This window comes from Ovis aries, chromosome 2 (genome assembly GCF_016772045.2).
Source record: "Ovis aries strain OAR_USU_Benz2616 breed Rambouillet chromosome 2, ARS-UI_Ramb_v3.0, whole genome shotgun sequence".
NCBI lineage: Eukaryota > Metazoa > Chordata > Mammalia > Artiodactyla > Bovidae > Ovis > Ovis aries.
The window spans coordinates 240,096,156-240,111,828 of NC_056055.1; the positions used below are offsets into that span (position 1 = coordinate 240,096,156).

Genomic DNA, 15,673 nt, shown 5'->3' on the forward strand with positions numbered 1-15,673 from the left:
GGCGGCGGCTCAACCCCTCATCTCTGCGGGTGCTTGTGTCTTTGCTCGGGTATCAGCTCCTTCACAAGGCCTTCCGCCCCCCTGTTTATAATTGTACACCCTCCCCCAGCTCTCACCCTGCCTCCCCAAGCTTCCTTCTCTGCGTCGCAGCCTAGATATTTGTTAACTGTCTTTCTCCTCCCACTGGAATGTCAGCTCCAAGAAGACAGGGATTATCATTGGATTTGTTTGCTACTGTATCTAGAAAAGGTGCCTGGCACGTAGTAGGGGCTCAGTAAATGTTTGATGACTGAATGAATAAGTGTGTATGAATTTTTAAGAGCAGGGGTTCTGGTTAGAGTGCCTAGGGTCCTATTCGGGCTCTTCCACTTACTGTGTGACTTGTGACCATTTACTTAACTTCCAAAAGACCCAAGGTAATCAATCAGTAAAAGGAGAATAACAACAGTACCTGTCTCACGGGATTACTGTGGGATTAAATAAGATCATGCATATAAAGAGGTGAACACAGAGCCCGGCCTCCTGTAAGTAGTCAGGACTGTCCGGCTGTCAACACCCGCCCTCCCATGCAACTATTTCTTGGTTATCCGCTCACTTGCTTATCCTCTGCGGCTTGCACTCTAGCATCAGCTCCAGCTGGCCCTGCTTGCCCCCGGACCCCCAGTGCCTAGCACACTGTGGGAAGAGAAAATCAGGCCTCCTCTCAAATCAAGGAAGGCGCAGTTTGCAGACACAGCCACAGCTGGAGCAGGAGCCTCACCGATCTGTTTCTCCAGGGCAGCTGCCTCACAGACCGTGGCCCGGGGCAGGATTCCGGGGTCGGTGAAACTTGTCTGCAGCAGGCAGCTCATGACGAAGAAAAACAGGATGGCAGCAATGATGGGGATGGCGAGGGTCAGGTGGCGGGCCAAAAAGGGACAGCTGGAAAAAGAGAGGGAGAGAGATGTGAGCAGATAACCCGGGGGCTGCCTGGGGCACAGGTTGCAGCTCCAGGCAGGCGCTGTCATCCCAGCAAACACCACCATAGTCCTGGACGGATGCAGAGGTGCAGCCCCTGGGTGAGTGCGGCCACACGCCTTCACGTCCTGCTGCCCTGCCATTCCGTGCCTAGAGCAGACATCACTAATTGGTCCTCGCACTTTCTCCCTGAGCACCTGGCAGACGTGACCAATAGGTCCTGGCACTCAACCCCTGCACTTGGCTGCAACCTCCGAATCCTTCTACACACAGAGCTCAGGCAGCCGCCACCAATAAACTGGACTGTCACTTGGGATGACTCATCCATTACGGATGTTCACTCATTTATTCGGTCACTCCACATGTGTTTACTGAGGCTCAGGCGGTAAAGAATCCACCTTCAATGCAGGAGACGGGAGTTCAATTCCTGGGTCGGGAAGACCCCCTGGAGAAGGAAATGGCAACCCACTCCAGTGTTCTTGCCTGGGAAATCCCATGGACTGAGAAGCCTGGTGGGCTACAGTCCACGGGGTCGCAAAGAGTTAGACACAGCTGAGTGACTAACACAACAATTCCAGTCTTAAAGGCAATACTTTAACAAGCAGCAGGGAGAAGGGCTGCTTGTGAGGAAGACAAGAGTCCCCCTGCTCCTTCAATGAGGCTTAGTCTAGTGGGGAAAACAGATACGTAAACAAAGAATTGCCACACAGGGCGTTGCTTGTATAATGGGGAAGAGAGAAGCAGCGGGACAGTTAGGAAAGACTGGCTGGAGGAGACAGCCTGAGCCAGAACCTGAATGAGTCGGGCCCGCCAGGTAGAGGGGGGCTGAGAGAAGAGCCTGGTCCGGCCACTGCCACTGTCACCCAGAGACTGGCATCCCTGCTCGGTTCCATCAGGCCCCCTGGCCCCAGTGACCCAGCAGCCCGCGCACGGGTCTAATGCTAAGGCCCACCCATAATATCAACCACCGTCCTGTGTGGCCTTCCCTCCCAGAGCCAGAGTGGCCCCTGGTGGGGTGGGAAACTACTATCTGGGGATGACTGGCCGCTGGGAGTCCTGAGTCAGCCCAGGTTCCAGGAGCCGGCGAAGCAGCAGGAACAAACCTGTGGGTTATCTGCACACTGTTTCTGGAGCCTCTGCTGTTGGAGGATCTGGCCTCCAGAGAGGCCCTTCCCTTGAGGAGCAGAGACTGCCAAAACCAAGGGCTCCCAGGGGGCCACGTGCTGCTCTAACACATCAGTGGTCCCCGGGCCTGAGCCTCAAACAGAGCTGGGCCCTCCGTGTCACCCACGTGACAACTCAAAAAAGTTCATGTACAACTAGACTTCTTGGGAGACGGAGAAGACCTGAAGTCTGAGACTCGAAGAGCCCTTAGAGACAGCAAGTCCTGGCCGCCTGGTTTTACTGAGGGAGGACCCCAAAGCCCATGGGCAGATCCCAAGTCACCCGGCCAGGCTCCCAGCAAACGCTCTGTCCACTTCATTCAACAAATACATGTAAATAAAGTAAAAATAATAATTTAAAAAAAAACACAAATACATGCATTTTCTATTGTACTGTAAAACAGTTACTGTATTGAGTGCCTACTACATACCAAGCCCTGTTCTTGGCACTGTGGGTACAACAGTGAGAATAAATTCCTATTCTCATAGAGGCAAGAAGCTAACAAAAAGCATAAGTACCGTATGTCATATGGAGGTAAGTTTTTGGAGAATAAGTCAGGGCAGAGGTGACAGGAGGCTGGGGTGCAGCTGCCTCTATTATAGGGATGGTCAGGGAAGGACAGGAGAAAGTGTGGGAGGGAGCCAGGTGGCTCTCTAAAGGAAGAATATCCCAAACCACGCAAAGGCCCTGAGGTCGAAGCATACACGGAGGCCACCGTGCCTGGGAGGGAGGGCACAGGGGACAGCACCGTGCCTGGGAGGGAGGGCACAGGGGACAGTGGGAGGAGACAGAGACAGGGAGGAAGCCATCACCAGGGCTCCAGCTCTTATCTAGAGAGCCACAGGATATTCAGATCTACCCCAGTCCAAGCCCAGTGAGCTCCGGGCCCGAACCCAAACCTTCTTGCCAACGCCACCAGCCCAGGTGAGGAGGAGCAGAGACAAAGAGGAGATGCTCTACCAGCCCTCCTGGAACCCAGAAGTCCTCGCTGCCCCTCCCTCTCTGGGGACAAGCCTGGCATCCATGAAGATATTCCCTCAGCCCAGAGGAAGTCCTGCTTCTGAACGGACCAGATCCCACACTACAGGGTCACAGGGCCCAGCCTGAGCAAGCACCACTTCCTCCTGCCTCAGCTAGGGCCCTGGCTGGGAGGGCCTGGTAGAGCCCGAGGGAGGCTGGAAAAGGCACTTTCAAAAGACCCACATGGGCCGGCCCAAGGAGGTGGATCTGAAACTCAGCCCAGGGGCCGTGCTGGGGACTGGGGGAGCTTCCCCAGAGCTTCTGCTTGCTCATTATTCCAGAACTTTTTAATCCACCCTGAGTCAGAAAGGCAAGCTGAAAGGGAGAAGCTAATTTGTAGAAAGTCCTCACCTTGCTTCAAGGGGAAGCCCAAGGTTGCAGAAACAGGACCTGGGATCTGGAAAGGGTACCTGGGGGCCCCTGTCTTTGTGGCAGCCTGACCTTGGCCCTTGGGAAGGGTTTTCTGGTGATGACAAGTAATAGCAGCAGCCAGCTCTAAACGCCTATTACCAGCTAAAAGCTTACAGGCCTAGATTCATGTCATCTCATGACACCCTGAGGGGGTGGATAATGTCATAAATCCCGATTTATAGATACGGAAACTGGGGTCTGAGAAGCAAAGTGACGCCCTGAAGTCACTCACTTAATGCCTGGTAGAGCTGAGATCTGAACCCGCTCTGCGGGCTGCAGAGATGGTGTTCCCGACCACCTGGGTAACTGAGGAAGACCACAAAGAAGGATGGGCAGCAGAAGACGGAGAGGCGGGACTCAGGCAGCGCGAGCGTGTGCGCATGCAAGGAAATCAGGGAGCAGGTGGCTCGAGCTGGAGATCAAGGGTGCAGTGGAAAGCTTCTGATACAAAGATGTGACCTGGTAAAGGGACACGCGTCCCTTCCTCCATCCCTAAAACGGAGAATCTGTGTGGGCCAGTCCTGGGTCACTGGGGACATGAAGAGGTCAAACGGCCACGGAGACAAATATGACCTGTCACACAGAAATACTTCGGACTTGTGAAAAATAACAAGGCGCTACAGCTGTTCCTGCCATGGAACCAGCCAGAAGGTGCTCTGGAGTGTTAGGAAGAGAAAGAAAGCCAGGAAGTCAGGAGGTGGGGGCAGGGGCCTGGGAGATGTCTGGGGGGAGGGACCACAGGAGGAGAGGGAAGAGCAGAAAGCTTTGGAGAAAATGAGGAAGGTGCTGAAGGGGAAAGGGGCAGTCTGAGAGGCCCAAAGGTGAGGGTCTAGGGTGAGAACCACTGAGGGGAAAGTGAGGGGATCGGGTCTGAGAGTAGAGAGATGATCAGGGGACCCTGGAGGGAATAGGGAAGACGGCTGGGGAAGCTGGATGTGAGAGTATATAGCCAGAGGCCAAGGAAGACATTCAGAAGTCGTCTGGAATGGATACAGAGATAAGATGCCTGGAGGGGTCGGAAAGAAGCTGGTGCCAAGAGACAGTCCAGAGGCTAGGATAGGAGCTGCAGAGGCCTGGGGCAGCTTATGAGAAGGCAGAAAGGATGGGCGTCCTGGGGAGACACGGGGAGGGCGGTGTTCCTGGCCAGAAGCTGGCAAAGGCAGAGTGCCAGGGAAGGAGGGGGTACTAAGGGAGGGGCAGGGATGAGGCGGCTAGCAGGGACGGAGGGGACCAGCTTAGGTGATGATCCACATGGGCAAGGGGGAGATGCCGAGTCTGGGAGGGTTGGGGGGGACCAGGAAGGACAGATGGGGGATAAGCAAGGAGACCGGAGAGGCCTGAGGGCAGACTCTGAGAGGCACAGGGAAGATGCCGGCCAAGGAGGGGCTGGGAAAGGAGGGTGCCTGGCAGGTGCTGCAGAGGGTGGAGAGTCGGGGAGGTGGAAGAGGAGACGGGGTGCCCGGCAGGCGACCAGAGGAGCTGGAGTGTCCATCAAGACCTGGGGAAGGAAAGGTGAGCGGCGGAGTGCAACCGGGACCGGAGGGGACGGGGCGCCTAGCGGGGCGGGGACAGGGAGGGTCGGGGGGCGCCGCGGAACTCACTCGAAGACGAAGAAGAGGACGGTGGTGGTGAGGATGAGCAGCAGCGTGAGTGCGAAGACGCCGCCGTGGCCGGCCAGCATGAGGCGGCCGCCGCAGTAGAAGCGGTTGCGGCCCGGGAACACCTCCCACTTGCGCCGCGGGCGGCGGCCGAGGCTCCCGCTGCCGCTGCCGCTGCTGCTCCAGCGCGGCGCGGCGGCGGGCGGCGGGGGCCCGGGGCCCGGGCCGGGGGGCGCGGCGGGGCCGGGGCGGCGCGCCCCGGGGGAGGCGGGCGGCGGGGCGGCCCCGGGGCTGATCTGCTGGTACTCGCAGTCCTTCATGCGGCCGGCCGCGGACCTCGGCTCCGCGCCCCGCGGGCCGGCCGGGCCGCACGGGGACCGGGGCCGAGCGGAGGAGGTGGTAGCGCTGGCGGCGGCAGCGGCGGCGGCGGCGCGCGCGGCGCTCGCTCGCAGGGGGCGGCCTCACGGCCGGCCCGCCCCGCCCCGCCCCGCGCGGCCTCCCGCCGCAGCGCCCCCTCCGCCCGGGCCCGGGATGGCGCTGCGGCCGCGCGGCGGCCCGGTCCTGACCCGCCTCGGGGCCCCGACCCCATCCCCCGCCGCCCCGATCGCTGCCTCACGAGCACGCGGCCGCGGAGGCACGCTCCAGGACGCTTTCTGCTCTTTTGCAGTCAGACCATTTGTTGGGCGTCCCCTGGGTGCCGGGCGTCCCCTGGGTGCCGGGCACCGTGCCAAGCCCCGAGATTTGAGAGGTGATCTACTTCTGGCAATCTGGATTTCCAGGGCCAGGCTTCACCACCCATCTCTGAAGACTTACTGGACAGGCATCTCCGGGGCCGGCAGGGATGGGCTTGGGACATAATCTGCTTGGAAGGCCAGCGACCTGTTAATTACTGTCGTGAACTTCAAAGTGCCCAAGGAGTCTGTGCGGCACATCTTCTCTGCCCGCTTCACCCAGCTCTGCAATCTGGACCCAGACCCAGATTTCCTATCTCCTAATGGGGGATGGATGCCACAGGGCCCCAGTGTTTTTCAAGAGTTCAGGGTGTATTCCTTTTCTATTGCTGTGTAACAAATTACCACACATGTAGTGGCTTAAAACAACACATCTTTTATCTCACAAGTTCCAGGTCAGCGGCCCAGGACAGCTTAGCTGAGTCTCTTGCTTAATCTCAGAAGACTGCAGACAAGGTGTCAGCAAGGCTGCATGCTCGTCTGGAAACTCAACTGGGGAAGAAAACACCTGCAAACCCACTCAGACTTTGTGGGCAGAACTTATTTCTTATGATTGTCTGACTGAGGGTCTGGCTGCCACCTGGAGGCCTCTCTGGGGTTCCGGAGGCCATCTGCAGTCAGTGGCTTGAGGTCATCCCAGTTCCTTGCCTCGTGGACCTCTCCAACACAGCTGCTTACTTCCCCAGGCTCACAAGGAGAGTCTCTAGCTCCAGGCTGCTAACTCAGAGTTTTATATAACATAGCTTATATATGTAACCGAAGTGACAGCCTGACACCTTCACCATGTTCTATAGGTGAGAAGCAAGTCACAGGTCCCACTTAAAGTTGAGAGAATTACACAAAAGTGTGAATACCAGGGGGCAATCACTGAGGCTCACCTTAGGGTCTGTCCACCACACTGGGATTACTGGAAAGCTTAAGGAAAAGTATAGGAAAAAGAGACAACTGGAGACTAGGATAAGAGAAAGGAAGTCAGAATCCAGGATGCACAGGGGTAAATACAGCAACTGTGACCTTAAGGACCCTTAATTGTTACACATGCCAAAAGCCACTGAACCATGTCCTTGGTGCCACAGATTCTGGATTTGATGAGCCTCCCCTCTTGCTCCTTGGCTGTGGAACAAAGTTACAAAGCTCGACTCACAGGTTCAAGGACAGATTCCTGTCCCACCTCAACTGGATCTTCTTGCAACCCTAATTCTGGCTCTTTGTCACTTTATAGAAACCAAAACAATCCTGTTTGATTGTCAGCTCCCCTCCTGTCTACTTCACATTTCTCTGCTTGTTTCTATCCTTTTCTCTCATCTTAAAGATGCAGGCCTCATTCTGTCCATGGCCAACCCTCCATGGATGTCCTATCTCTCTTCCTGTTCATTGAGACTACAACTCATGCTCAGTTCTCCTCAATCAATTAAAAAGCAAAACTAAACTAAAAAACCAACCACAGAAACAACTTTCTATGTTTGGCTACCTCCTTAATAGCTTCAGATTTATCTTTTTCCCTCTCATTTGTTGTTTTTCAGTAGTTCAATCATGTCCGAATCTTTGCTACTCCATGGACTACAGCATGCCAGGCTTCCCTGTCCTTCACTATCTGCCAGTTTTCTCAAACCCGTGACCTCTGAGTTGGTGATGCCATCCAACCAGCTCATCCTCAGTAGCCCCCTTTCCCTCTTGCCCTCAGTCTTTCCCAACATCAGGGTCTTCTCAATGAGTTGGCTCTTCATATCAGGTGGCCAAAGTATTGGAGCGTCCACTTCAGCATCAGTCTTTCCAATGAATTGAAGATTGATTTCATTTAGGATTGACTGGTTTGATCTTGCACTCCAAGGGACTCTCAAGAGTCTTCTCCAGCACCACAGTTCCAAAGCATCAATTCTTTGGTGCTCAGCTTTCTTTATGATCCAGCTCTCACATCCGTACATGACTAGTGGAAAAACTGTAGCTTTGACTATATGGACCTTTGTCAGCAAGGTGATGTTTCTGCTTTTTAACATTATATCTAGGTTTGTCATAGTTTTTCTTCCAGGGAGCAAGTTTGTCATAGCTTTCTTCTTTTAATTTCATGGCTGCAGTCACTGTCCCCAGTGATTGTGGAGCCCGAGAAAATAAAATTTGCTATGAAGTGATGGGACCAGACACCATGATCTTAGTCTTTTGAATGTTGAGTTTTAAGCCAGCATTTTGACTCTCCTCTTTCACCCTCATCAAGAGGCTCTTCAGTTCCTCTTTGCTTTCTGCCATTCTTGTCTCTCACTCAGTTCAGTTCAGTTCAGTCGCTCAGTCGTGTCCAACTCTTTGTGACCCCATGAATCATAGCACGCCAGGCCTCCCTGTCCATCACCAACTCCCGGAGTTCACTTAAACTCATGTGCATCGAGTCGGTGATGCCATCCAGCCATCTCATCCTCTGTTGTCCCCTTCTCCTCCTGCCCACAATCCCTCCCAGAATCAGAGTCTTTTCCAATGAGCCAACTCTTTGCATGAGGTGGCCAAAGTATTGGAGTTTCAGCTTTAGCATCAGTCCTTCCAATGAACACCCAGGGCTGATCTCCTTCAGAATGGACTGGTTGGATCTCCTTGCAGTCCAAGGGACTCTCAAGAGTCTTCTCCAACACCACAGTTCAAAAGCATCAATTCTTCGGTGCTCAGCCTTCTTCACAGTCCAACTCTCACATCCATACATGACCACTGGAAAAACCATAGCCTTGACTAGACGGACCTTTGTTGGCAAAGCAATGTCTCTGCTTTTGAATATGCTGTCTAGGTTGGTCATAACTTTCCTTTCAAGGAGTAAGCATCTTTTAATTTCATGGCTGCAGTCACCATCTGCAGTGATTTTGGAGCCCCCCAAAATAAAGTCTGACACTGTTTTCACTGTTTCCCCATCTATTTCCCATGAAGTGATGAGACCAGATGCCATGATCTTAGTTTTCTGAATTTGAGCTTTAAGCTAAGTTTTTCACTCTCCTCTTTCACTTTCATCAAGAGGCTTTTAGTTCCTCTTCACTTTCTGCCAAAAGAGTGGTGTCACCTGCGTATCTGAGGTTATTGATATTTCTCCTGGCAATCTTGATTCCAGCTCGTGCTTCTTCGAGCCCAGCGTTTCTCATGATGTACTCTGCATATAACTTAAATAAGCAGGGTGACAATATACAGCCTTGATGTACTCTTTTTCCTATTTGGAACCAGTCTGTTGTTCCATGTCCAGTTCTAACTGTTGCTTCCTGGCCTGCATACAGGTTTCTCAAGAGGCAGGTCAGGTGGTCTGGTATTCGCATCTCTTTCAGACTTTTCCACAGCTTATTGTGATCCACACAGTCAAAGGCTTTGGCATAGTCAATAAAGCAGAAATAGATGTTTTTCTGGAACTCTCTTCCTTTTCCCATGATCCAGCAGATGTTGGCAATTTGATCTCTGGTTCCTCTGCCTTTTCTAAAACCAGCTTGAACATCTGGAAGTTCACGGTTCACGTATTGCTGAACCCTGGCTTGGAGAATTTTGAGCATTAGTTACTCTTATTAAATAAGAGTAGCTATTACTTCTTTAGTAAGAATAGCTACTACTTCCTTGTCACTTAATCATTTCTTAGCTTTTTGCAGCTTGGCTTCTACGTCACTCCCCCAAGAATTCTGTCTCCAGTGGATCCCAGTGGCCCATTTAGTGTGGTATAAACTGCCCATTCTCATCAAGGCCCACAGCTCCCAGCCTCTGCTACAGAGAGACCCTGGCTCCTGGCTAGTGGGATGTGAGCGGAAGTGGCATTTGTTGTTTAGTCGCTCAGTCGTGTCTGACTCTTTTGCGATCACTGGATTGTAACTCACCAGGCTCCTCTGTCCATGGGATTTCCCAGATGAGAACACTGGAGTGGGTTGCCATTTCCTTCTCTAGCAGACCTTCCCAACCCAGGGATCGAACCTGTGTCTCCTGCATTGACAGGCAGATTCTTTACCACTGAATCACCAGGAAAGCCAGAAGTGATAGGCTGTCTCATAAAACTCGCAAGTGCTGATCGCTGCTCTTCGTCCCATCTGCTTGTGGAATGAAGGAGACTCTGAGAACCTAGGAGAATATCAAGCCAGATGTGTCCATTCCAAGTTTCAAGGTCCCATTCCTTCTCAGTCACAGGAAAGGCTTAGTAAGACTGAATTCAACTGATCACATTCAACAACATGCACTATATTTTCGTTCTACTTGTAGCAAATAAGTCTGGTGACTATAAGAAATAAGAGATCTTTCATGGGCTATCATGGAAGCTCTGTGACTCTCTGACCATGATTTGAGCTGAGAGTTTAAAGGCCCCAGCTTGTCACTTTCTTTCCGCAAGGACTCTGATGCTCTCAGAATTCCTTCTGTGGCCATCACCACTACAGTCCCTGTAGCCATCCTCACTGCCATAAGTCAAGTGCAACAACCACTTGGGCCCCAAGGCACTAGCTTTGGTCAGCACTCATCACAAATCACCACAGGGGATAATTTGATTAGTCATGTTGCCACAGCATGCCATGAATTAGCAGCATCACATTTCTCACTGGCAAGAAGCTCAACACATTCAAACCCAAAGACACAACCAAAACAGTTCCCTAATCCCATCTTTTGAGTCGATTCCCTGGGACCCCTCCTAGCGCCAATTTCTGTACCCCTCAGGGTCCTCCCAATGAGAAAGAAACCACACAAGTCACTGGAGAAAATGTAATAAACAGAATGGTTAGCCATTCTAGGTATAACATTGTTATTAGTTATCTGAAACGGTGAAAAGAAAACAGATTCTATGGAGGCAGCAACAGTAAGAGGCATCTAAACTGCTAGGACTAGGAGAACAGAAGGAAGAGTTTGGAATTACTAAAACTTGGAAACTTAGAAGAGGGGTCCTTCAGAGTTGAAACTCAGACCTCTAAGTCTAGTGTTGGTAGAGGAGAGACCAACACTTCTGAGAAAGAGGTGCTACACAGATGGTGCTGGTGTCTCTGATTGGTACGCCATGAAGCGGGGTCTGCAATTTTTGGAAAAAACTGCAAGTGGATTCAGCTGCTGCTAAAGGACGACACTGCTGCTGCTGGGGTGAAGGAGCACAGTTAGGATGATCTCACAGGAACAGGAAGCAAACTGAAGACAGCAGTCTTTTCCTCCTCCTCTGACCTCACTATCTCCCTCTAGTGGCCTTTATTGGCAGAGTCAAACATAGAGCCCGCTGACAATAGCAATGTGATTTGCAAAGTCCCAGCTCCAGTATCTCATAGCAGAAAGTAGAAGGGTGGATTTGGAGCTAAAACAATAACTTAATAACTAGCACAGGTACCTTCATAAAGTATTGGAAGAAAGAGGTGAATTTAAGTGAGGATTAGCTGATTTTTCAAGCAGAGGAAGTCCAAAAACGATGGGCCTCTCAGGGTCACTAAAAGTGACTGTTTCTGGACTAGAAATTGTATAAGATTGAAAAAGTTCTCAGACAACATGAGTTGAAAGATGTGGTCATCTCTAAGGCAAATATCAGATGAAGACTGTGGCCTTCCCACTTATTATTTCAGATGACCTCAATGTAGCCATCATTACATTGGAAGTGAGGCAAGGGGCTATGGAGGAGATAAATATGTCAGCTTGAAAATTCTATCTAGAAAAGGAGAGTGGTTGTGTCACATGGATCTGACTAGAAGCAAATAGAGCAGAAATCTATTGTGCTAATTTTGTGTCAACTTGGCTAGGCCACAGTATACATATATTTGGTCAAATATACTGGACATTTCTGTGAAGGTACTTTTCAGGTGAGAGTAACATTTAAGTCAGAAGACTTGAGTAAAGCAGATTATCCTCCATAAATTAACTGGGTCTCATCTAATCAGCTGAAGGCCTTCACAGAAAAAAGACTGACTTTCTCTGAGAAAGAAGGAATTCTGCCAGTAGAGTGCCTTCAGACTTGAATTACGTCAATTGTTCTACTGGGTCTCCAGCTGCTGGCCTACCCAGCAGACTGTGGACTTGCCAGCTTCCACAATCATATGAGCCAATTCATTAAAATCTCTCTATAGACAGATGGATAGATAGATAGGTATAGATACACACATATACACACAATCCTATTGGTTATGTTTCCTCTGGAGAATTCTGACTTACACACCAAAAATATTTTGAGGTAATGGTATTGTCAAAGAAACCATGAGCCTAAATTGAAAAATAACAACAAAAAAACTTTGACAACATAAATATAACAGGAGATCTCAAAGGACCCTGAATAGCCAAAACAATTTTGAACAAGAAGAGTAAAGTTGGAGGTCTCACACTTCCTGATTTCAAAACTTACTACAAAGCTACAGTAATCAAAACAGTGTGGTACCAGCATAAAGAGAGGCATATAGAAGAACGGAGTAGAATAGACAGCTTAGGAACCCTTGCATATATAGTCAAATGATTTTAATAAGGATTCCAAGACCTTTCAATGGGGAAAGCACAGTCTTTTCAATAAATAGTGCTGGGAAAACTGGATATTCACATGTATAAGAAAGTAAGAACTTTGCCTTATTCCACATACAAAATTGGACCCCAAATGGATAAAAGACCTAAACATAAAAGCTAAAACTATAAAACTCTTAGAAGAAAACATAAGGCAAAATCTTCATGATACTGGATTTGGTGATGACTTTTCTGCATATGATAACAAAAGCATAGGCAATAAGAGAAAAACAGATGCATTGGACTTCAGCAAAACTAAAAAGTTTGTGCACTGAAGGGCACTATCAATAGAGTGAAAAGGCAACACATGAAATGGGAAAAAATATCTGTTAACCACATATCTGATTAACATCCGAAATATATAAAGAACTTCAACAATTCAACAACAAAGAAACAACCCAATTTAAAAATGAGCAGGGCTTCCTTGGCGACTCAGCGGTAAGGAATCCGCATGCCAACGCAGGAGACATGGGTTCGATCCCTGATCCAGGAAGATCCCATGCGCCATGGAGCAGCTAAGGCTGTGTACCACCCACACTGAGCCTGGGCTCTACAGCCCAGGAGCCATAGCTACAGATGCCCGTGCACTAGAGGCTGTGCTCAGCAGCAAGAGCAGCCACCGCAGTGAGAAGCCTGCAGGCTGCGGCCAGAGAGCAGCCCTGCTCACCGCAACTCGAGAGCAGCCTGCAGAGCAACGAAGACCTAGGACTGCCAAAAGTAAATAACTGAAATTATAAAAAACGGGCAAAGGGTCTGAACAGACACTTTCCCAAAAGTATACAGATGGTCAATAAGCACATAAAAGATGCTCAACATCACTAGTTATGAGGGAAATGCAAATCAAAACCACAGTGAGATACCACTTCATACCCACTAGGATGGCTAGTATTTAAAAAAAAAAATAGAAGAAGGGACGAAAAAGGAAAATAAGTGTTGGTGAGGATGTGGAGAAATCTGGATCCTTGTGCATTGCTACTGGGAATACAAAATGGTGCAACTGCTGTGAAAAACAGCATGCTGCTGCTGCTGCTGCTGCTGCTAAGTTGCTTCAGTCGTGTCCGACTCTGTGCGACCCCGTAGACAGCAGCCCACCAGGCTCTGCTGTCCCTGGGATTCTCCAGGCAAGAACACTGGCGTGGGTTGCCATTTCCTTCTCCAACGCATGAAAGTGAAAAGTAAAAGTGAAGTCGCTCAGTCGTGTCTGACTCTTAGCGACTCCATGGACTGAAGCCTACCAGGCTCCTCCGTCCATGGGATTTTCCAGGCAAGAGTACTGGAGTGGGGTGCCATTGCCTTCTCCGAGAAACAGCCTAGCAGTTCCTAAAACAACAACAACAGCAGCAAAGGATGAACATATGATCCAGTACTATATACTTCTCAGTATACACCGCAAAGAATTGGAAACAGGCAACTGTAATGTTCATATGCCTTCCCTGATTGTTCAGCTGGTGAAGAATTTGCCTGCAATGCAGGAGATCCTGGATCAATTCCTGAGTCAGGAAGATCCACTGGAGAAGCAGTAGGCTACCCACTCCAGTACTCCTGGGCTTCCCTGGTGGCTCAGCTGGTACAGAATCCACTTGCAATGTGGGAGACTTGGGATGGATCCCTGGACTGGGATGATCCCCTAGAGAAGGGAAAGCTCCAAACTCCAATATTCTGGCCTGGAGAATTCCATGGACTGTATAGTCCATGGGGTTGCAAAGAACTGAACAGGACTGAGCGACTTTCACTTTTACTTTTCAATTGGCTTCCCCTGTAGTTCAGTCAGAAAAGAATCTGCCTGCAGTGTAGCAGACCCCGGTTTGAACCCTGGGTTGGAAAGATCCCCTGGAGAAGGAAACGTCAACCCACTCCAGTATCCTTGCCTGGAAAATCTCATGGACAGTGGAGCCTGGTGGGCTGCAGTCCATGGGGTCGCAAAGAGTCGGGCAAGACTGAGTGACAAATTCTTAAACCACTTTTCAATGTTCACTAGCAGCATTATTTGAAATAGCCAAAAGGTGGCGCTATCCAAGTATATCCATCAACACACAAATAGACACAATACATAGAAGACAATACATGGAATAAATACAATAACATTTCATTGTTATATCTTTTTGCCCTTTCACCAGTACTTTTGCCTGGAGAATACCATGGACGGAGGAGCCTGGTAGGCTATAGCCCATGAGGCCGCTAAGAGTCGGACACAACTGAGCAACTTCAGTTTCACTTTTCACTTTCATGCATTGGAGAAGGAAATGGCAACCCACTCCAGTGTTCTTGCCTGGAGAATCCCAGGGACGGGGGAGCCTAGTGGGCTGCTGTCTATGGGGCTGCACAGAGTCGGACACGAATGACATGACTTAGCAGCAGCAGCAGCACTCTGAGAAGGAAACATACACCCATATGAATGCACAGTTCCAAAGAATAGCAAAAAGAGGTAAGAAAGCCTTCCTAAGTGAACAATGCAAAGAAATAGAGGAAAACAATAGAATGGGAAAAACTAGAGATCTCTTCAAGAAAATTAGAGATACCAAGGGAACATGACCCAGATAACCACGATGGTGTGATCATTCACCTAGAGCCAGACATCCTGGCTCTAGGTCAAGTGGGCCTTAGGAAGCATCACTATGAACAAAGCTAGTGGAGGTGATGGAATTCCAATTGAGCTCTTTCAAATCCTAAAAGATGATGCTGTGAAAGTGCTGCACTCAGTATGTCAGCAAATTTGGAAAACTCAGCAGAGGCCACGGGACTAGAAAAGGTCAGTTTTCATTCCAATCCCAAAGAAGGCAATGCCAAAGAATGTTCAAACTACTGCACAATTGCACTCATCTCAGTTCAGTTCAGGTGTGTCCGACTCTTTGCAACCCCATGGACTGCAGCATGCCAGGATTCCCTTTCCTTCACCAACTCCTGAAGCTTGCTCAAACTCATGTCCACTGAGTCGGTGATGCCATCCAACCATCTCATCCTCTGTTGTCCCCTTCTCCTACTGCCTTCAATCTTGCCCAGCATCAGGGGCTTTTCCAGTGAGTCAGTTCTTCGCATTAGGTGGCCAAAGTATTGGAGTTTCAGCTTCAGCATCAGTCCTTCCAAGAATATTGAGGACTGATTTCCTTTAGGATTGAATGGTTTGATCGCCTTGCTGTCCAAGGGACTCTCAAGAGTCTTCTCCAACACCACAGTTCAAAAACATCAATTCTTTGGCGCTCAGCTTTCTTTATAGTGCGACTCTCACATCCATACATGACTACTGGAAAAACCATAGCTTTGACTAGACAGGAGCTCATCTCACTGCTAGCTCAAATTCTGCAAGCCAGCCTTCAACAGTACTTGAACCGTGAAATTCCAGATGTT

At 50.0% G+C, this 15,673-nt stretch overlaps 1 protein-coding gene across 7 annotated transcripts in view; it reads right to left on the bottom strand.

Annotated features, from left to right (window-relative positions):
• The window catches only part of ZDHHC18 (zinc finger DHHC-type palmitoyltransferase 18), a 28,499-nt gene extending 22,936 nt beyond the window's left edge, over positions 1-5,563 (bottom strand). For all 7 annotated transcript variants that reach the window (XM_042244496.1, XM_042244495.1, XM_042244500.2 and 4 more), the window contains exons 1-2: positions 5,154-5,563; positions 761-921 (exon numbers count right to left, since the gene is read on the bottom strand). In XM_042244496.1, the coding sequence (XP_042100430.1) occupies positions 761-921; positions 5,154-5,470 (478 nt within the window). In that variant the 5' untranslated portion in view covers positions 5,471-5,563. The remainder of the gene's footprint in view (positions 1-760; positions 922-5,153) is intronic.
• Positions 5,564-15,673: the final 10,110 nt, after the last annotated feature.